At 47.0% G+C, this 23,529-nt stretch overlaps 1 protein-coding gene across 1 annotated transcript in view; it reads left to right on the top strand.

The window, feature by feature from the left end:
- Positions 1-568: 568 nt before the first annotated feature.
- The window catches only part of LOC139762559 (uncharacterized), a 322,072-nt gene continuing 299,111 nt past the window's right edge, over positions 569-23,529 (top strand). Inside the window, exons 1-2 of the mRNA XM_071687590.1 lie at positions 569-672; positions 1,485-1,656. Coding sequence (XP_071543691.1) covers positions 569-672; positions 1,485-1,656 — 276 coding nt within the window. The remainder of the gene's footprint in view (positions 673-1,484; positions 1,657-23,529) is intronic.

Genomic DNA, 23,529 nt, shown 5'->3' with positions numbered 1-23,529 from the left:
AGCTCTTATTTGTAACATACATGTAATAAGCGAAGGTAAACGTGTTGTGTATTTTGTTTGTGTGTGTAAATTGATGAGCTCATGAGTTTTTTCCTTTTGTTCCTAACTCCTGGCGGGACATAGTGCAACGCAATTGTTTCTTTTTTAATGAATATGAAAGTAGCACCAGAGTCTGACTTCAACATCTGACCCGGATCTTCCGTGGATGAAGAGAATGGGAGACATATGGCGAGGAACGAAGCTCGTATGGTAGAGGAAGAGATGGGTATCATCAGAGATGCAGAAAAAAGGGATGCTGAGGAGAAAAGGGAAAGGTTTCTCTGGAGATGATGATGAAATACCTATTGGGGTTAGGTTAATACAGCGGAGATTGGTGGAATCAGGTGGCGGAAGAGTCTATTTGACAACGTGTGGTGTGTTACGAAAGAGAAAGCCAGGGCAATCTTGTGCGTTATTTATTTAAGAAAGCGGAGACGGAACGCGGAGGCACTTCCATTATTATCACACGTAGGAGGACAAGAGCCCTGCGGAAATGGCATCATAAGTTTATAGAACCGACAGATTTACGATGCACATGTTTGTCTTGCTTCGTAAAGAATATAGTGGAGAAAAGCCGACAGTGGAGCCACAGAAAATGCATAGATTGCCTGGAACTGGAGAAAGCATTCGATAGTACCTCAGGGGTAAAGGCTGTGGGAGACTACAGGCTACCTGGAAGACGTGAGATGAGGTGGGTGAAAGGAGTGGAGGGTGCATTTTCAGCTCGAGGGATCTCATTCCAAGAAGTGGAAGCGGATGAATTTTACCGAGACTTAAAATAACTGGAGAGAGAGAGAGTGTGTGGTGAGGAACAGCGGGCGACAGGTCCTCCACCAACTGGTTTTGGGTGGGATATATGTATGTTCTTTCATCCCTGCCGTAGGAGTTCCTTCTAATACTATAAGTCTCCTGCAGCACTCGAGAAGCTGGCCACGTCCACTGGTAGGGACCACAGGTTATATTGTGATTGTGCGCGCGTGTGTGTGTGTGTGTGTGTGTGTGTGTGTGTGTGTGTGTTTGTGTTACTGGACTCTTCATTGCTTGAGGTTACGCCGTGAGTGAAGACTCGCCACAACGGGGTTGTATCATCGTCGTATAATGAATTAGGCAGCAGGCTCTTCAAAAGACCTCGCTCCAGAGCGAGTCCATCCTATCCTTGCTGATGGTGTAGCGCATCCTTGTGCATCCTGGGAACTCCAGGATCCCCCTGGAAAAGGGAACCTTGAGGGGTAATACCAGGACTCTTTCTCAAAGAGGGACCTGGAATATTTATTTCAGAAATATTGTGTGTGCATAGAAATCTTGAGACTCTAAGATTTATTGTTGTATCATGTACCGTGAGAAGGTGAGTGTATGCATGTATATTTTCTATTCATGTGAGCAGACTCGCGTGCATGTCTGAGAGTCTAAGACATAAATGCCTGGTGTGGAGTTTGACTATACAGTTCTTGTTATCGTAATAAAATCTTCTTGGTTCAAGGGGCTGGTGGCTGGCGTCTTATCTCCACTCCCGACAACCCTCTTCCTCCTCCTCCTCCTCTGTGGCACGGTGGAGGGAGTTGTAATCATCGAGAGAAAGAGAGAGAGATTGTGCGGTGGGGAAAGCAGCAGACTTGGGTAAGTCTTCATTTTCGCCTCTTGACGTGTGCTATTAGACTTACACATTTGGAAGACACGTATTTCTCTATTCATTTGGCTGTTTTAGTCTTAAGTTCTTCGCAGTTTTTTTTTTTTCTCTCGTGGACTTAGAAGTATATTCTTGAAGAGAATGTTTACTTCTAGACGGGTTCCACCCATACATACATAGACGATAGCGTGAGTGTCGCCCTCTGGCATGGCCATTTGTGACCTAGCAGTTCAGCTAAGCCGGTTCCATAAGCCCCCTGCCGTGACGATTGTTAGGTGTTTGTGACACTGGATTGGCCTCGTCACTCGTTAAGTCGTTGCTGTTGAGTCGTGATCAATACGCGATGCCACGCCTCTTGTTTGTTGACGTAATTCGCTTTGTGACAGTTTATTTTTCCCTCTGTTTATTTTAGCAGATTGGCTAGCAAGTCAGTTTTTATTTGGACTGTTAATTTGGCATTGTCAGATTTTTTTTTTCTCATGTGTATATACAAAAATTCTTGGTAAAGAAGAAAACACATAGAGGCAATAGCTTACAAACCAGTTCATCTAGAAACTTGGTTGATGTCAGACGTGTATTTCAGGAGCATGAGGATAACATCCTCCCCTCCTCAAAACAGAAGAGGACAAGATGTTCGTTAATCGGTAGAAGGTTTGTCTTGAAGCGACGCGTGCGCTACATCGCTAGAGAGTCGAGCAGAAAGGATTTTTTTTTAGCGAGAACATGGGATGAAGTCATCCCCCAGCACCTTGGCTTAATATTATGGGGTATGCTGTGCATATCAGCCGCTGTTAAACGGCGGAAGTGAAGGTGATGGAGATTACTTCTTTAGTCACATTTCATATAATGAAATATTACGTATTTTACGAATATTTTTACTTTACCAGTTCACTGTAAGATGTCAGAGTTTAAAAAAAAAAAAAGAACTAAGTTCTGTAGGTGAATTTCGGGGGAGCACTTAACTATGTTTACAGATGGCTCTGTCGGTCAGATGACCTTCGTTCTTGGTTCTTCAGTGATGGTCATCGACCATGTATTAAAACCGAAGACGTGGTAACAGTCACGCCAACACCATAGGATGGTCATCTGCCCTGTAACAGTAGGTACAGGAAAACACACTGCGTATTTGCCGTGTCTTCCCCTTTGTAGATCCCAGAGCCGAAGTATAAAATCATCTAATCGGTGATGTTACTTGAACTTGACCTTAGCTTTACGTCTTATATGGCAGTAAGAGAGATTGTTTTAAAGAACAAACGTGAGTAATATGCGAATGAAATATTAAATGTATTGTCTTTTAATCACATCCCGTGGCAGCGTTTGGAAATGAAATGGCGTTACAGTTTTGATTTCCGGTGAGAATTCAAAGTGTGATACGGCGTGTAGAATTACGGGTAAAGGTACGGTTGTAATTTCATCTAATATTAGTTCTATGAAGATTTGAACTGGCTCGTAACGGTGATTTAAGAATTAGCTCTACATGATCTGCGAATAGCAGGTGCCGATATTGGATATCTCTTGTCATCACCCGGGGAGGGGAAGGCTTGTGTTCAGACACAAGTGTCCTCCTCATCACAAGGGTAACTCCGGCACCACACATGACGCCCCAAGATAAAGCACACCTTCCCTCATCTCTCACGTGCAGTCGCATAGCAACAGTCAGCCTCCTGTGTAAACCGTGCCACCTTGGAGAGCCTCGTCCACAAACACCCCGAGCGGCTCAGATTAATCTTCCCTCCTTTCTTTTAAGTTCTCGTCCTTTTGCCTCTTCCGCCGGCACGGCTCGTAATTGGGGTATGCGTTTTTGCCCGTGCCATAATGGTGAAGATTATATATATATATATATATATATATATATATATATATATATATATATATATATATATATATATGTATATATATATATATATGTATATATATATATATATATATATATATATATATATATATATATATATATATATATATATTACTGTTTTGAACTTTACCTGATGGAATACGAGGGTAGGAATATGAATTGCCGTTGGTTGGAAGGTATTGAAGAGCATTGTGTGTGTGTGTGTGTTTAGCTCTAGTTCAGCCCTGTGATACACGGTACGCATCAGGGTGCGGTGTTACTGGTGTTGCTTTGGTCAGGCCTTGGACATGGTACAGTTTAGGGTACGGGGGATATATGCTGGTGTAGCTGTGATCAGGCCCCGTGGTGCATGTTACGTTCCAGGCGGCACTGCTGTAGACCCGGTCAGGACGTGGCGAGCTTTTGGGCACGGCAGTGCTGGTGGTGCGCGGTAGTGAGGGAGTGGAGGAAGGAGGAACGGCGATGGTGATGATGGTGTAGTTGTAATCGATAGTGAAGAGACGTGAGGAGAAGATGGTACATACAAGAATGATGTATGAGGATGGAAACACCAAGAAGGTCGACCAGAAATATGAATTAGACGGAGAGAAATCGCGTACCTGACACCACGTGGGTGGAGTGGAGGAGGCAATTGGACATAGGATTCTGTGGGCAAGAAACGCAAGTACAAAGACTACATCGGAAGGAAAGAGGTATGAGGAATGTGCAGGAAAGAAATGAGTATATATAGAGAAAAAAAGGTGGATGTTGGGACCATCTGGAAAACTAAGGAGGATTTAGAATCAGGAAGGAAAGAAAGAGGTGTCAGGACTTAGCAAGTAATTAGAATGGCATGACGATCACATACGAAAGGAAACGAGGACTGCACAGGAAAGGAAATGGGCACGAGGATCACCTGCGAAAGGAAGGGGGTATCAGGACCACGTAGGGGTAACTAGATGGCCGTGAGGGCCATATGCGAAAGGATAAGGTATCAGGACCACGTGCGGAACGGAAAGGTATGAGGACCACATACAAAAGAAGGGTGGTATGAGGAACACACGAAAGAAGCTGTTGTAATACCATGTGGGGGGGGGGGGAACAAAAGGGGAAATGAAAACTACGTACGTAAGAAAGGGGGTACGAGAACGAGGTGGCCGGGGGGGGGGGGGGGGGGGGGGCAACCGCCTTCGCAGACGCTCCATAAAGGAGATATCAGCGGTGCTCTCCTCTCTACACACAAGACATCTCAGCGACGACTCCGGTTCATAGAGAGAGGGAGAGGTACCGCTGGCGCTTTGCCTTGTAAAAGGGGATGGGATGTCTCTGACACCCACCTCCACTAAAGGGGACACTGCTACCATTTTTTTTTTTTTTTCGCCCAGAAGATTGGGGTAGGGTGTTGCCTCCGCCAGCCTCTCTCCCTCCCCCCCACACACGCACACACAAAGGTAGGAGTGCGTCGTTACTCCACCACCCACCAGGACCAAGCAGCAGCAGCAGCAGCGGCGCAGTCACTCACACCGACATAAATATTCCGGGCGTGAACTAGGGGTGGCGGCCGCGACGATGTTCGCCTGTAAGTATATGATGAAGGCGTGGGTGTGCTGGGCGGGGCCGCCAAGACGGGGTGGGATAATTACCCTCTCATGAACATCGAGTGTTGGCGTGGGAAAGACATCGCTGCCCCGAGGTGCGTTGTATTTAGAAAGTCAGGTGAAGTTCCTCCTTCCCTCCCTCGATGCTCTCGCTCACCCCAGACTGGTCGGGGAACTTTAATCTACCCACCCTCCCTCCCGCCGCCTGCCTCCTCCTCCTCTTCCTCCCTCTCTTCCAGTTCTCCTCTGCCCTTTTTGATGTATGCTCCTCTTACTCCTCCTTCTCCTCCTCGTCACACACACAGCCTGCAGCTCAAGTTTCCCTTAACCTAGAGCGGCATTTCTTGTCTGAGGAAAGATCAGGGGAAAATGCGGAACATTAAGCTTTCTTTTCCCCTCTCTCTGATTTTTTTGGTATGTGACCGTAAAGATAAATGCTGGGATCTTTGTCCTTGCGTTTTATACGAGTGTTAAACCGTGTCTGTACATCACCTTGCGTAGTCTTCATATCATACATCTACACCCATTTATTTTCCGTGACACGAGCAAGCGTACAACAGTCCCGTAATGTCAGTAGGTCTATGATTCAGTCGTGTCATCACTTCTGAGGCTGGAGAATATCAGATTTCCCCCCCCCCCCCAGACCGATAGAAATTTCAGTTCATTCATCATGAATTTACCTAGCGTTTTATTCTGTATATTTCCGTGTGTGTCTGTGTGCTACAACCTGAAAGGTCAGAAGCCAGCCCCCGCTCGTCTCCTCTTGCCTCATACTGCGTGTGCTGCTGCGTCGCCTGCGCCCCCCACCCACCCTCTCTCTCTCTCTCTCTCTCTCTCTCTCTCTCTCTCTCTCTCTCTCTCTCTCTCTCTCTCTCTCTCCCCCGCTGGTCTTCTTCGGCGTCGCGCCGTGCCATCTGTCTCCACTGCGACGCCTTCCGCTAGAAAGTGTGGGAGAGGTGTTAGGGTCGCCGCCGCTATAGAGACGTTAAAAAGGAAATCCCAGGGGGAAGGAAGGGGCGGTCTCGTGTCACCTGAGCGAGGCCACACCCTGGATTACCCAGCCGCGCTCTTGCCCGTCCGTCCACAGGTAGATCAGATACATAGTTCCCATCACCTTACATCCTCACCTTCGCGACGGTCTTACGCGTGTATGCCATTGTTCCGATCATTGTCTTCTCTTTTCCGCCAGCGAGCGAGACTGTCTTAAGCCAGGGCATTTGGAGAGATCGTAATCAGTGTCCTTCTTCATTTAGAAGGCTAAGTTGCTTTGCATTAAGAAGAGATCAGATACGACATAGCTTAAGGGAGGGAGTATCAAGCACACTGTCAAAACACTGGAAAGTAATTGTAGACTTTTTATGACACGATATTTTTTCTTCTCGATAGCCGAAGCGATGAATGATAAAGCGATGAAAATTCACGAAGCGTGTGGAATGTACTCGCAAGGTAATACCTTAAGAGTATTAATCACCTTATACACGAATGTATAGGGTTATACATATAATGCGTCGGATGAACAGACATGCGCGTGTGCGGTTCACTGTATTCAGTAGGTAAACACACAGACACACAAGAAGATAGGCAAGTCCCCGTCTAATGTGAATTGTGTAGCGACACAGGAGGAGAGAGTCTTATACTCTCTCTCTCTCTCTGGCATTACTTAGGGCTCATGAGCGTGTGGCTGTCATGTGTGGACCACGGTTTAACCAGGACCTATGTTCGCGGTTCTCCACGCAGCAAGAATAACCAGCAGTGGACATGAATTCCATTTTGTTTTGCTAGTGGGTTTAGAGCGGAAGGTTATCAACAAAAGTTAAAATTCACGGCTGAATTTTTTTTTCCTCGTGGTTGCTGCTATCAGGTGACTCGTGAAAATAATGATTTGGCAGGTTAAAGAAATGACAATTTTTTCCTTTCATCATAAAGTATTGTGGTTTCAAAAGAACCACAACATATTTCTCTCTTGTGTCTCCCCTGATGATGTGATTATTACACGAAAGTGCACTGGGGAACTTATCGTGTTTCATTTTCCCCGTGGACTCATAGAAATATATATATATATATATATATATATATATATATATATATATATATATATATATATAATATGCACATAGAATTAAATACGACAGGATATTTAGTTATTAATCTTCTTTCTTATGTTCTCTAATTTCCTAGGTGGGTGCTCAAACACCAGTTGTACATCGTTCTTCATTGTGCTACATTCAAATTGTCCGATGCGGAGCTGAGGTCAGGTTGGGCTCGTCTGATTGTCTCTGACCTTCATAGCCCAGGACTGTGTTCCTGCCGTCTTGGAATGGCGGACTCGGTAGCTTGTGGCTACATGCGCTGAGTCCTACTTGTGAGTGAGTCACCATCTCTGAGAGTCAGGGAAAAATGAATGTACTTTTTCCGTCTATGATTTTAGACTTGGTATATATATATATATATATATATATATATATATATATATATATATATATATATATATATATATATATATACTCTGATCTTTGTCTACTTTCTCTACTGGAAGGCCACGTTTCGTATTATGCAGTATTCTTTTGTTAAGAGAGAAGTTGAAAGTTTCTGTCATGGTAGGACGACTATCGTGGTGGTCTTCGTATTTCCAAAATGTATTTAACGCGTTCGTCCTGTATGGTGCCAGTGGACGTCTGGGGTATCATAGCTGTCAGGCTTGAAAAGTATTTGCTTGTCACACTCGTCGCAGGTACTTACTTCCCTGCGCCGAAAGAGTAAGGTACTTGTTTTCAAGACTGCGGAGTTTCGCTTTACCCCCCCCCCCCCCCCCCCCCCCCCCGATTAGAAAGAGAGAGAGAGAGAGAGAGAGAGAGAGAGAGAGAGAGAGAGAGAGAGAGAGAGAGAACGATGAAATCTCATTTGAAGAGACGGTTGAACTCCCTTTGTATACACCAGGCGTCTGGGTCGTGGGAGGGTGGGTGAGTGAGGTGCAGAAGGCAAGAGTGGCAGACACATCAGAGGTGTTCCTTCTGAGCGGCTGGTAAGAGGCTTTTTGCCAGCCTGATCCGCGAGCGCGACCGGTGGCACTTTGCGGACGCGGATCGTCGAATCCCAGTGGCCACTTGGGGGTCGTTGATTCCCAGTGACCTATTGGGGGCTTTTTGATTCCTAATGGCCCAGTCGGGGTCGTCTGTTCGCATTGGCCTCGTGGGGGTCGTCCGTTCTCAGAAGCCGCGAGGGGGGGGGGGGGGTCGTCAGTTCTTCGTGACAACGTGGATCGCTCCAGATTACCAAGTGATCTCGTGTAGGGGGCGTCGATTCGCAGTGGTCTGGTCAGGGTCGTCGATTCCAAATAGCCTCACGGACCGTCGATTCCCAGTAGACTCGTAGGGGGTCGTCGACGATTCCCAGTAGACTCGTAGGGGGTCGTCGACGATTCCCAGTAGACTCGGAGAGGTTGACGATTCCCAGTAGACTCGTAAGGGTCGTCGACAATTCCCGGTGGCCACATGGGGGGAGACGTCGATTCTCATCGACCCGTCGGTTCTTAATGGCGACGTGGTCCACTGATTTCCATAACCCCACATGGGACATCGAGGTCCCTCGATCCCCGTTGGCCACATTGGCCTTCGATTCTCCATGGCCACGTGGGCCATTGATTCCCAGCGGGCACGTGGTCCATCGATTCTTAGTGTGTATGTGGTCCATCCGTTCCCCACGATCAAGTGGGCCCTCGATTTCCAGTGGACATGTGGTCTGTTCGCTTCCCAGTGACCACTGGGGTGTAGATTCCCGATAACCTCGTGAGCCATCGATTCCCAGTGACCACTGGGGTGTAGATTCCCGATAACCTCGTGAGCCATCGATTCCTTGTGACCACTTACATCGTCGGTCCCCGGTGACTGCTGGGCTGTAGATTTCCCAGTATCCACGTGACCCGTCGATCCCCCCAGAGATCACGTGGTTCCTGGATTCCCATTAGGCACGTGGTTGTCTGTTCCCGGAAAGCCGGACCTGATGACAAGATTGGTGGTGGGAGGGAGGGAGGGAGAAGAATGATCGTGGGTGCTCACCAGCACGCGCTTGACTGCGTTGGGTCAACCAGTCAGTGTAGGGAAATCTTGGAATGGAGAGGTCGTTCGTCTGGAAACTCATCTGGAGTGTGTTCCCCTTTAAGGACGACGCCACCACGACCCTTGAGTACAAAGGTACGACCCCAGGGGATGATGATGAACATCATGCATGTTGGATGACTTTGGATCGAACACTTGTACCACATGTGCACATACTCAACAAGCGTATTCCCAGGGAACGAAACGAAGTGCTTGCTCGCTCTTGCTGGAGCGAATACTTCAAGCAGGAAAGAAGGCAGGGAAGACAAACTTTGCCGAAGGAGTTTAACTCCTTACCTCCATTCGCGATGGGAATCTGTTTGCAACGCCTTGGAGATCATCCACCATACATTCTGCTATTATGATGGTAATGGCATTTGAAGGTAGCGATGACAAGAGTAACATATGATGGGATATACCAGCCTTCCAGGCACGAAGAATCTAAAGGAACACATGGAATACAGGACACTAAGGAGAGGATGTGATTATACGAAGAGAGGTGAGTGGATGTGAAATAACTGTAGGGGTCTCGACGAGGCAGATGAAAACAGTTGTTGGAGTCGGGTGGAGATACAACAGCTGTAGGGTTCGGGTGGGGGGAAGGAGTGGGGTTAGGTGAGATAAAGCAGTCGTAGGCGTATGGATTTAAAACCAGCTGTGAGGATGGAGGCCGCACAGTAGAAAAATAGCGCGAGGGGAGGGCGGTGTAAAAATACGACCCGGGTATATGATACCAGGAGACGGGGAGGGTAGATCACGCATAGTACATTCAAACTCCCCTCCGGAGGCAGGGGAGGGAAGATCACGGGGCAACACATACAAACTCCCCTTCTGTCCTCCCTTCTGTGTCCAGCCTACGTGGGGATGTTTAGCGGACCGCCAGGGGCAGAGAACAGATAGAACTCCATTTTGCACCATCGCCTTAAAAAATTCAGTTGTTCGTACCCGTTCTTTTATTTCACCCCATATATATATATATATATATATATATATATATATATATATATATATATATATATATATATATATGACGCCGTGTTGGCTACATAGCTCGGAATACTGGACGGTAGTCATAAAGGTGGAAGAGAGTTTGACTGGTGTTGTTGGAAGCGGGCGCTAGGCTTCCCCCCTCCAACCGACACCCGCACCACTGTTATGCATACTGAACAGTTTTTCATACCATCGACATGGTCACTCTGGTCCTGGCCTCTCTCTCTCTCTCTCTCTCTCTCTCTCTCTCTCTCTCTCTCTCTCTCTCCATTTAGATGTATATTGGGCAACTCGACTCTCTCCCTCTCAAAAGCTCATGCGGCACAGATCCTAGCCACAGGGTATAACCCGAGTGACAACGACGTGTTGGAGACATCTGTAAACGGTATTACTCAAGTCTTTTGCGTTCTGCAGTGTGTTTCAGAGCGGAGAGTGACTGGTTGTGGATCACAGTGACCAGCATTAAAGTACTGATTGAATTGGGGTTACGGAAGAGAGGAGAGTGTTGTGAGGGAGATGTGTGAGGGGGTGGTGGCGGTGATGGTGGACAGAATGTATTGGTCAGTACGATAACAACGTTCATTATTCGTCGTGGTCGCGAGCGTCCGACGACGTCCATCAGCTCCCGACCCTAACGCATCACCTGCGTCCACAAGCTTACTACCATCCATCGCGCCACCCACCGCACCCACTTGCTCCCCACCCATCACACCACCTACTGCTCCCACTAACCTTCCACTTATCTCACCACCTGCACCCATTAGTGTCCTCCCATCATTCCACTTCGATCCATTAGGTTTCTTATGAGACCATCAAGTTCTCTACAGCCATTAGCATGCTACCCATCACATTACCCTCACCCACCAGTAACTCATCCATTGCAGCCGCTAGTATCCCATCCGTCACCTCACACTCACTCACCAGCATGTCACTCATCACACTGCCTCGCGTCCGTCACCCAATAACCTCCCACCCGTCACGTCACCCGTCTCCCAACCGGAGTACCGACACCCATCTCGCACCTCACCCGCCACCCCCAACACCACACTCGGTGATCGACAGCAATAATCAATATCAACATCTCATCTCAGGTGAACATTCTGGCCTAGCGATCCAACCTCACAAAAACTAGGCCACGGAGGGCTTCCCCCAGCACCCTCCAGTCATGGCACCGGCGGCGCTCCCCGAGGTCGCCTTCTCCCGCCTGGCTGGGGAGCAATAACCAACCACTCATGGCACTGGTGCCTGCATTCCCCGCCGCCAGCGAGCCTGCCAGGCAAGACCTGGGTACCCCTTAGTCATGACACCGGCGCTCGACAAGGTCACCCTCTTCCCATTTGGCTTGGGGTAAGAGGACACCCACGAACCAACCAGTCATGGCACTGGTGCCCAGGTCATATCCCTTCCACCCTCAGAAATGCCACGAGGAAGAACTCCAATATTCCCTAGTCAAGGCAGTGTGCTCGCCCTTGTCTTATCTATCCGAGAATGACGGATGTGGATGTCTTGACGGATTAGGAAACGGTATGTGAGTGAATAGGTGACAGAACAAGGAGGGATAGGCAAACCCCTCGTTGTTTATGTCCAGCTGGACCTAGCCCATGGTTCGTCCCCATCCTATCCAACGCAGTTCCGATTCGTTCAGTTCCGATCCTCTTCCAAATCCCTGTACCAGTTTGCCCATATTAACTTCAACCCAGTTCCTACATCGTCTCGGTGCATCCCAGCTTTCCCCAGGCTCTTCCTGGCTCCATGTACGTAGCTCACATCCTAGCGTAGCCTAAAGTAGCTCATCTTTGCTACCCGAGGCTAGCGCTGCGTTATTGTCTCATTCCTAGCTGGCTCTACGTATACTGTCTCCTTACAAGGTGGTGTTCCTTCCCAGCCTTCCCTCCACCCCACCTCCCTGCCGGCTGTTGTGCCGGAGGGAGAGGTGAGTGTAGAAGTGCCATCTGTTTTGCAATCCCCAGTCTTCGTTACGACGTAAGATCATGACCTCCGGACACTACTGCGACTACTGTCTTCCAGAAGATTAGTCCGTCATGGACCATTTGGTTTCAGGTCAGCCTCTCTCTCTCTCTCTCTCTCTCTCTCTCTCTCTCTCTCTCTCTCTCTCTCTCTCTCTCTCTCTCTCGTCCTTTCCCAGTCCAGCTTAAACCTCCAGAACAACTCGGCTCTGCTCGCTTAACTTTTTTGAGATAAACGGGGTCCATGTTTACCCTAGCTCTTAGTTAGCTCTTCCTAGCAAAGCTCTCTCTCTCTCTCTCTCTCTCTCTCTCTCTCTCTCTCTCTCTCTCTCTCTCTCTCTCTTTCTTTCTCTCAAAACAAGGCTTTGATTGTCTCCCTCCCAATCAAGGCCTTCTCTAGTGTGGCTAAGCCCAACCCAGCCCAATACCAGCCCAGTACATCCCAAGTTCTCTAGAACCACTCCGCCTCAACTCAGCCGATCTTGCACCCTACCTCTGTCCTCTCCAGCTCGACCCAGCCGATCTCGCCTTACCCCGCTCGTGTGGGGACGAATGTAAAACTGGACTTAAGCATCGCTTTTGGCAACATGTCTCCAGAAATGCTACCACAAGTCCCGAGTATAATCACGTCCCTCGTCTTTTGTCCTCGCAGAAGTTTGTTAGCGACGGTGACAATAAATATATCCGATATCGGATGCCAGACCTCTCTTGGTCTTGCACCTTCATGCATCCGTTTCGCTGAGAAACGGTGTTAACTGATGGTAGGTCTAAGTGTGAGTGAGTCTTTCGCTTAGAAATGTGTCATCTGGTGTTAGAGAAGGTTAGTCTTTGAGAACAGTATAAACTGTTGATAAGCAGGTGTAGTCGAGTCTTTCGCTGAGAACGGTACAAACTGGTGTTGACTTTTAAGTGTTTATTCTTTCGCTGAGAACATTGGGAACTGGTTTAATCGAGTCTTGCGCTAAATAATGGTATACATTAGATATGATTATGTATGGATGTGTCTTTCGCTGAGAACTCTATAAACTGGTTATAATACTAACAAAGACGCCTCAATACTATCTCTAGCAGTTCACTTCATTTTGTAAAAACTTTTTATTATCCATTTTTTTTATGCGCTCATACTAGCACCTGTCACTGTACCACACACATGACTAATGTCAATATGTTCCTGCCAGTTTACAAGTGACTGGTGTCAGGTGTGTTTCTACCAGTCATTCTACCACAAGCGCATGTATACTACCATGTTATCTCTACAGGTGACTTTTTCGGCATGATTCTCCCATTGCACTACCACTCTACCACACATTCTACCAGTTATTTGGCCACTCTGTGGAGACTGGTGTCGACGTTATCATCCCAGTCACTGCTGTTCCACACAAATAAATGGCAGTCAATATTGAAGGAGAGAAGGGGGGGAGAGAGTGAAGGGGGGAGGGGTGCGGAGAGTAACACTGTATTCCAGTTATGGAAATACACCTGACAATTATTATGGTGTATTTCTTCGTTTTTTTATCGTTATTGGGAAAGTTATTTTTATTTTTGTTGTGGGGAGGGGGCATCTCTTCTGAAATTATTAGACAGGAAAGTGGGCCTCGGGGAGTTTTGTGCGTGTTGATAGCAATGGACTTGAAAGATGGGACATCGTTCGGTTCGGTCATCAGAGTCGGTTTAACAACTCCCTGTGTAGTTTGTTGTCTGTGGATCTTTTATAATTTTTTTGAAAGTTCGGTAAGGCTTCTCTCTCTCTCTCTCTCTCTCTCTCTCTCTCTCTCTCTCTCTCTCTCTCTCTCTCTCGTAATTGCCCTTAGCATGGCGAGGGCTGCTTTGTCATGGAGTCAGGTGGTGTGTGAGAGCGGATATTTTTATTTGTTTGTCGCCACAAGAGCAGCGAATGTGCTGTGTGCGCGCACTCGTACCCCCCACACTCTACAGGCGGCGGTGGCAGAAGTGGATACAAGATTGCCCAAAATGTCCGTGGGGGGGGTGACTGGAAGGAACCCCTCAGGTGACATTACAATAGACACAGCGAAAGTAAAGGTGTTAAAGGATTGGGCCGTGATGAATGAATCTAGTCATTTGCATAGTTAAGTGCTCTAGCTGTGCATAGTTAAGTGCTCTAGCTGTGCATAGTTAAGTGCTCTAGCTGTGCATAGTAAAGTGCTCTAGCTGTGCATAGTTAAGTGCTCTAGCTGTCCAGAGACTGAGCAAGTGATGTGATTTCTTACCAGGATAAAATGATGAGTGAAATTGTTATTAACTTTTGGCAGAGCTGGATTACTTTTCAAGTACCCGAGGTAAGAAATTGTTTATATCTCGTACGCTTCCACATATTTAGTATTGTTTGTTGGGGTACTGTCTATCTATGATTTCAATGATTTCTGCAACAAAGTACGTCATGGAGGTTGTGAGTAATTTTTCCGGCGTAGTCTGCATTTTGGATTATTCAGTATCACGTGGAGTGGGCATACCATTATGAGTATCTGAGTCGGGCGAAGGCATCATCAAAATGTCTGCTTGATCCCGTGAGTGGAGCCGTATATATATATATACTCTGCTCCTCGTGCGTATTTTGATGGTTCATGGATCTACTTGCATAAATTTCATTTTGTCTTGAGTCCACGATACTCTTTATAGTTTCTTACCGAATGAGTAAGGTAACTTGCAACCAGACTGTGTTTCGTCTATAGAAGTATAAGGTATACGTCCTGTCATGCCTTCTGATACCCAGTGTGTGAGAGGGAATCCACAGGAATTTCAGTATAATAACTCTTGGATGATCTTGTTGTGCCTATGTCGTGCAGAGCGAGGAGCGAGTGACATGAAGAATTATATATGGTAAAGCTTTCGTGCTCTGTGATTTTTTGTATATATATTTTCCGATGATAACTCACTTTCTCGTATGTATTTCGTTACATCCGATCTTACATATTTTTTTCATTTTTCTTATAGCGTCTCTTAAGTGTATAACGATCTCGCGTTCCACCTTTAACATAGGCGGAGTAGCTTCTCAGTAAGGTAAGGATATTGGTGATGTGTGTAGCCTGGTGTCTTGGGGGGAGGTTGAGGCGTGTGGCTTATTATCTTCGTTAGGTTGATGTGTGAAGGCTGCTGTCGTGAGCGGGTGGACTTCGTGCTGCCTGATGGCTTTGAGGAGGGAGGTGTGTATTATGTGTGCGCGCGTGGTGCATGGGAGGAGGGATGGTGTCAGGTGTGGTGACGTGTTTGTGGCTCGGCTTACTGGTGCCACGTTTGTGAATCAGAGAAGGCCAATGTCAGGCATGGATGCTGGTGTGTGTGTGTGTGTGGAGCGTGAGGCTGATGTTAGGTGTGGAGGCAGGTATGTGTGTGTGTGTGTGGGTAGCACGGGAAGTTAGAGTGTCCGGAGTGGGGCCAGGTGTGTGGCAGGGGGACCGGTGTTAGATGTGTGTGTGTCAGGGTAGCCCTCAGCCAACAGTTACCTACCTGACATGCAGTAGGAGAGGCAGCTTATTAAAGAAGACCTACTCGATCACGCCCTCCACCGTGCATCCCTCAAACTTACATCTAGAAATTATTAGATTGGTGGGGGGGGGTTATTATTATTATTATTATTATTATTGTTATAAGTTGTAGTAGTAGTAGTATTAATATTGACTTATTACCACTTCAATTGGCTGTGTGATTGCCCCCACAAATTACCTGTGATGATGAATCCTTTTTTCTAGTGGCTTTTCATTCGAACGTACGAGAAAACGATGATCCGTCCTCCTTTTATTTAATGGGTATTACACACACACACAAAAAGAGAGGATATAGGTGTGAAATTCATAGCTGATATCCTGGAACTATCGCTTTATACAGTTTGTGCAAACTGGTCGGTAAAAAAAAAGGAGAAAAAATTTGCTTCATGTATTGGTTATGGATTTTTTTGGGATGACGTCGAGTTCGTTCTCCCCGCCGCCCGCGCCTCTCTCCGCCGCCCGCGCCACTCTCGAAGGTAAGATGTGCTAAATGCTTTTTTTTTTTTTTTTTTTTTTTGAATGTGTGGTGTTGATGTGGCTCGTATGCCTCTCGTTATGCGCGAGTGTGTACAGATTCTTTGATAACGGGTGATGTCTGCACCTGACACTGATGGTGATGGCGTGGTGCAGATGGCATGGGTATGGGGCAGATGGCATGGGCATGGTGCAGATGGCATGGGCATGGTACAGGTGGCATGGGCGTGGAGCAGATGACATGGGCGTGATACAAATGGCATGGGCGTGGTGCAGGTAGCATGGGCGTGATATAGAAGACATGGGTGTGATACAGATCCCATGGGCCCACAGAGCTGCCAACCATTACGTTTTTGCCGTATTGTTTACTTTTTTAGATAAATACGGCAGTACGATTTTTTTCTTCCAGTAAAACACGTTCTTTCGAAATTCTGGTCGTATGTTTATGTATTGTATACATACATTGTGTATGTTATGTATAGGAAGTTCACAGTAGGGGAAGTTCACACAGGGGGGATAGTGGGTGCACTGTTCAGTATATAGTGTAGGTTCTCGTCATCGCGCACGCAAGTGCTAATACAGTGTACAAAGTAACAGTCTAGACATCGGTCAGTTTACGACCATTTCACGGATACGACCGCACGAATTTGAAGAGGTTAGAATGTCACACCCATCTCCGACGTGGGGCGAACTTGGTCCTCACGTTCCGATGTTTTGACCATAGACACTTTGTTGGTTGTAAAAGTAAACCATTGTGGACTGTTTACATGTAGATAAACGAATGGAGATGACAGCTTGAGCCCTGGACATCACAATTTGCTGTATTGAAAGTGCAGTCTGTATTGCTCGTGGTTGCAAGTTTCATGTGACGAAATTCCTTTTATTTTTTTACCACGTGCTCTTTTTTTTTTTTTTTGACAAGGTTGGCAGATCTGCATGGGCGTGATACAGGTGTGATGATTATCCGGAGGACATGGGCGTGATAGACATAGTTAGTGTATGCGTCTTACATTTAGCGTAGGAATCGGTGCACAGCCATGGTTGAATATATCGTAGAAGAAAGAAAAAATCTTTTAGACAGAGGTGGCATAAGAGACTGATAAGAGTGAACTCAGATGACATGGGAGTGACGTAGTGGCTGTGGGAAAGATATAGATGGCGTAGCTGTGCAGTAGAGGGCGTGGGAGTGACGTGGGTGCTGTGGGGAAAGACATAGATGGTGTGGCTGTGCAGTAGAGGGCGTGGGAGTGACGTGGGTGCTGTGGGTAAAGACATAGATGGCGTGGCTGTGCTGTAGAGGTCGTGGGAGTGACGTGTGTGCTGTAGAGGTCGTGGGAGTGACGTGTGTGCTGTAGAGGTCGTGGGAGTGATACAGAAGTCCAGGGAATGACAGATCTAGGGACGCGCGACGGTGACAGGTGATCTGGAACAAGGCTCCTGTGGGCTGGATATAGAGCTGGCGTGGGATGGGTGGACATGATGTGGCAGAGACGGAAGAAGGGGGTGGGCTTGAAATGGAGATGACGTAGGAGGGACAAAGACGGCGTGGGCTTGACATAACTAGCATGGGAGGAACCGTTGTGATATAGAGATGGCGTGGGAGGGACAAACATAGATAGCGTGGGCTTAATGAAGAGCTGGCGTGGGAGGGACAAACATAGCGTGGGCATGATGCACTTCATGTGGGGGTGGAGACACATGACAGCCACTCTTGCCACACCCGCTTTGATGACGGTGAAAATAGCTATCGTTTTGCGTTACTTCAAATAACAAGTTACATGAAAGAGGATGATGTATTTACTTTGTCTTCAATCTTTTTTCTTTGTGATTTGATTTGTCAGTTCCTTCATCCTTCAGTTCCCTCTGATGATTATCATAAACACAGCGGTCTTTGAGGCTGCCCCCTCCTACCCCTCATTTTTTTTTTTTTTTTTTTCGTGAATAGAGACGTATCGGAAGTAGGATTTAGATGGTGGACATAGGTATAAAGTAACTGTGAAGTGAGGTATATCCACAGACGAATGGACGATCATGACAGAGGCGAAGCTTCCCATCCTCTCTCTCTCTCTCTCTCTCTCTCTCTCTCTCTCTCTCTCTCGAGCTCAGCGGAATACTCTGCGGTGTTCACCCATCTTCTTGTAGAAGGTCTGGTGAAAAAAGCCAAGTGGAAATCCAGTCACTGGATTGGTAGTGCAGTTTGTACCGTGAATAGAAGGAGTGTTGCTTTTGGTGTGTGTGTGTGTGTGTGTGTGTGACCAAAAGGAAAGAAGACAAAAATGATGAGTAATTTAAAAGTTAAGGATATACATCACAGATGTGTCCTCATGACACCCTGCACAAGTCTAAGGAGCATTGTCGCGAGGGGAAAGTTTTTTAGGTACGTGTTGGTCATTCATGTGGTCAAATCCATGACGACGATGCTGATAGTGGTGACAACCGACTTGACGAACTGATCACTCTGTGTGTCTGGGCTGACCGGGAAGGATGGCTACATACCATGCCACACCTGTGTCTCCTGTGTCACACTGCGGGACACCTGGCTCGCTGGCTGGCTGGAGATAAAAGCCGCGAGTGTGTCTCTCTCGATGGTCGACTGGAGTGGAAGGACGTGTCCTCTTTTTTGGAAGAGGAGGAATTTGGGTGACTCTGGGATGGGTTTGTGTGGACGGGTTGTTAGCAGTGGTTTTTCTTTTGGGAGGGGCGGGTTTTAGGAGTTGGAAGGCTCTTAGGATGGGAGGTTTGCTGGATGGTGCTTGTGTTTTTAAGGAGGAATGGGTTTAGGGGAGTTGACGAACGGCACTGGGAGGGATTTATTGAAGGGTTCTTGGCAGGGATTTCTAGAGGGACGGGATTGGGGATTTGAGGAGTTCGGGAGGGGTTTGTCAGGGGGGATCTTAAGGAGGGCAGCGATCAAGAGAAAGTCCGAGAAAATGGAGAGAACAGTAGGTGTGTGATAGACCCTCAGGTTCAGTCACTTCAGGTTTTTAGTCTTTTGAATTGTGAGATGTTTTCGATTCTACTTTTTTTGTGACCGATGCGTGCTTGTTTGTCACTGAAATATACTGTTTTGTCACTGATATATACTGTTTTCTCAGCCATGCATGATTTTTATTTGTTACCGATACTTGCGTAGGATTTTGTTCATACGCATTTGTTTATTCGAATGTATAAACAGTTGTTTTAAACACCTTTTACACAATATGTTGATTATACCCCATCGTAGATGTCAGTATTAATAGCCCCTAGCCTCCTTCACCAAGCTCAGACGTAGATGATAACCAGCGTTGTTGTCCGCTGTTTTCCCCGTGATATGTGACCCCTCGTATATCACAGTGTGTCATTAGGGGACTCATTAAGGCAGGGCACACCTAGCTTCCTCCCCAGGTCTCGACACCGACCTCACTGGGACATTAAGGGAGAGTATCCCAGGCATCTCCTGGTCTTCACTGACCCATTAAGGGAGAGCGCTCCTGGTTTCTCCTGGGTCTCGTCACCCACCTCGCTGAGCCATTAAGGGAGAGCAGCACCCCTCCTTGCGTCTCCTGCTCACTCACCCATTAAGGGAGGGCACCCGTGGCGCTCCCAGGGTCTCTCTCTCTCCGACACTCGCCACACAGCTTTCGCTCTTACACCCACTCAATTTACTTTCAATTTTGCCGCTAACGGCGGCTAATTCACTGCACAGTTTTGGTGCATCCCCGACTCTCGCCGTCATTCTCTCTCTCTCTCTCTCTCTCTCTCTCTCTCTCTCTCTCTCTCTCTCTCTCTCTCTCTCTCTCTCTCCTGACTGCATGCCGCTGTAAACGATAGACAAATACCTTTTTTTATTTTCTGTAATTTTCACTTGTGCTTTAGGTGCCGTGACTCCTAAATGACCTCTGTCTTCAAGTTTTGGAGGTTATCATGGGAGGCTAAATGCGGAGTGTGTACAGGTTCGCAAATGTACGTTTATATATAGTTCTGCAGGCGGGGCGTGATGAGCGATAACACGATAACGGAAGGTGAATGTCTATATGTATGTGTGTGTGTGTGTGTGTGTGCGTGTGTGTGTTACAGTGTATATATATATATATATATATAACACGCACACTCGCACTTATGTTTATGTATTTGAATCATGTGTTGGAGTATTTGTGGCACTGTCATGAACACTTGCATATCCAACCTGTCCTTTTCAGGTCCAAGGCTCCACGATGTTGGTGCTGCTGCCTCTGTTGATGTTCCTCATGTATGTAGACCCGAGACTACGGGAAGTGTGTGTGTGTGTGTGTGTGTGTGTGTGGATGATGCCCTGAATGCTGGTCATGGAGAATTATGAGGGGGTCGTTCGTGACTTCGGGTGGATTGCATTCTGTTTCGATCAGTGGTTTTAAGTTGAGATGGGTCTTTTTTTTTTTTTTTCTTAGGGTTTACATATGTATAAACGTTTGGGAAATCTGATATAGGATAACGAAGAAGTGTTTCAAAGCCATTTAAGTTGCTGCTGTACGCTTCTAGAAAGTAGTGTTAATATTCATACTCACAAATGCAGACTCTATAGATTAGTAACATGTTACATGTCACTCACATATTTGTGTGATTGGATTTTGTGAGCGAACCGTGGTGTTCCCTGGGGTTAATTCACAGTGCAGGTGAAACCAGTTGTGAGAAGGCTCGTCATAGCCAAGGAAGGAGTACAGTCTGTGCTGCGAAAAAAAAATTACGCAGTCTGCGTTACACACTGAGGATGTAGTTTACTCTGAAGCACCACTGTAGAATCGTACTTTGCTCTGCAGTGACGTTTTGGATGTGTCTTCTACACTACAGTGACGTCGTAGAAAACGTGTTCCACACTGTAGTACCACTGAACAAAATCACCTTGCTGTACAGTGACACTGTGGAAATGTATTTTACCCCAGCATTACCATTGTAGAAATGTATTTTTACTGTACAGTATCACTTCAGAAATATATTGTGCTCTGCATTACCACTGTAGAACTGTATTTAATCTGCAGCGCCAGTGTAGAAAAGTATTTTACCCTGCAGTACAGCTGTAGAAATATATTTTATTTACCATTGCACTCTGCAGGAGTATATCGTATCGTTCGAGACATATATATATATTTTTTGTTTTTTATTATACTTTATTATATATATATATATATATATATATATATATATATATATATATATATATATATATATATATATATATATGGATCAGCGTCGTTATATTTATTCAGTTTGGACACGATTTTTTTGGGGGAGGGTGGCGGGGAAATGGTCCGTGGAGTTTGCATTTGTTCTGTGGCTCCCGGGGGTCCGAAAATTGGTCCGCAATTTTTCGAGACAATGGACCGTTTGGTGGTGTGTAGCTCCCGTAACGATCTGGTTTTCTCCTAGCATATGGCTCCAACCCCCCCCAAACCAACCCCCACCTCTCTCTCTCTCTCTCTCTCTCTCTCTCTCTCTCTCTCTCTCTCTCTCTCTCCCTCCCTCCCTCCCTCCCTCCCTCCCTCCCTCCCTCTCTCTCTCTCTCTCTCTCTCTCTCTCTCTCCCGATCCAGGGAGATGTCGAGATGAATGGCTTATTAGCCTAATCAGGTCAGCAAGTATGGAGGGAAAGGAAAATGAAATGGTTGTAACTGGGTGGCATAAGAACCGCCAAAATATTGGGACAAGTGGCGTAAAAAACCGCGAAATCGTGGGACAAGTGGCGTAAAAAACCGCGAAATCGTGGGACAAGTGGCGTAAAAAACCGCGAAATCCTGGGACAAGTGGCGTAAAAAACCGCGAAATCGTGGGACAAGTGGCGTAAAAAACCGCGAAATCGTGGGACAAGTGGCGTAAAAAACCGCGAAATCGTGGGACAAGTGGCGTAAAAAACAGCGAAATCGTGGGACAAGTGGCGTAAAAAACAGCGAAATCGTGGGACAAGTGGCGTAAAAACCGCGAAATCCTGGGACAAGTGGCGTAAGAACCGCGACAAATGACGCATCTGCGTATTCCCCCGAAACTGAAGATGTCGAATGTTTAAAATCCTCCGATGAAGACTTCTGGCCACACAGAACCGCATGCTCCTCCCGCGAGTGGTTGCCGAACCCTTTGTTTACCACATCCCGAGATCAGCTGTACAGAATAACTTGTGGGACTCTTAACGTAACTACCCAGATTCAAAGTTAAAGCACACACACGTCACACACACACACACACACACACACACACACACACACGCACACACACACGTCACACACACACGTCACACACACACGTCACACACACACACGCACACACATACGTACTGGAATATCTCACTCACAGCCTAACCCCATGAAGAAGCGACGTGTTGGCGTCAACAAACAGGACGACGAGTAGGAGAAGACCAGAGTTGACGAAACCCCCCCTCTCGGTCAGGATACCTCATCATTATTCAACGTTGAGGCCGGTCGAAACGAGAAGGGCCCAGCCACCGAGCCCGTTCGTCGGGATTTTCACTCTTAACGACGTCGATACTTTCACCTTCCTCCGCCGTTCATCCCTCGGTCGTCTTACGTGCGCACGGCGAGTGGACGTCCTCCTGGCCGCTGGCTGTATCCTGGCGGACAACGCCCACACGACACCCGACCGATGCGTCGTCAGGTACAGCGAGCCATCCTGTGGGGGAGGCGACTCTGTCCTCCTGCACCGTCAGGTGTGATTCACTGTCCGCATGCGGCACTTAGACTGTGGGTGTTGTGGTGCCTCCAGTGGGTGCTGCAGCACCCAGAGTTGCTCCTGTGGTGTCTTAAAGAGTGGCATCCATGACAGCTAGTGTGTATCCATCCACTGGTTTGTTCCACTTGGAACATTTTGAACTCCTTTGCTTGTGGATGCGTATTTGATTCTAGATGAGGCGTATTTCCTGCTTTGATGATGATGCTTGTTTTACTGTTCAGTAATGCGCGTTTCCTGCCTGCTGATTAAGTTTTCCAGCTTGTAGACACGTATTTCCTGCTTGCTGACACGTATTTCTTGCTGGCTGACACGTGTTTTCTGCTGGCTGACACGTATTTTCTGCTGCCTGACACATTTCCTGCATGCTGACACGTAATTTCTGCTGGCTGACACGTAATTTCTGCTGGCTGACACGTATTTCCTGCATGCTGACACGTATTTTCTGCTGGCTGACACGTATTTCCTGCTGGCTGACACGTATTTTCTGCTGGCTGACACGTATTTTCTGCTGGCTGACACGTATTTCCTGCATGTTGACACGTATTTTCTGCTGGCTGACACGTATTTACTGCTTGCTGACACGTACTTTTCTGCTGGCTGACACGTATTTATTGCTTGCTGACTCGCATTTTCTGCTGGCTGACACGTATTTTCTGCATGCTGACACGTAATTTCTGCATGCCGACACGTATTTCCTGCATGCTGACACGT

Source organism: Panulirus ornatus, chromosome 43 (genome assembly GCF_036320965.1).
Source record: "Panulirus ornatus isolate Po-2019 chromosome 43, ASM3632096v1, whole genome shotgun sequence".
NCBI lineage: Eukaryota > Metazoa > Arthropoda > Malacostraca > Decapoda > Palinuridae > Panulirus > Panulirus ornatus.
The sequence above is the reverse complement of the archived record's forward strand: the minus strand, read 5'-3'. Positions and strand labels throughout refer to the sequence as shown.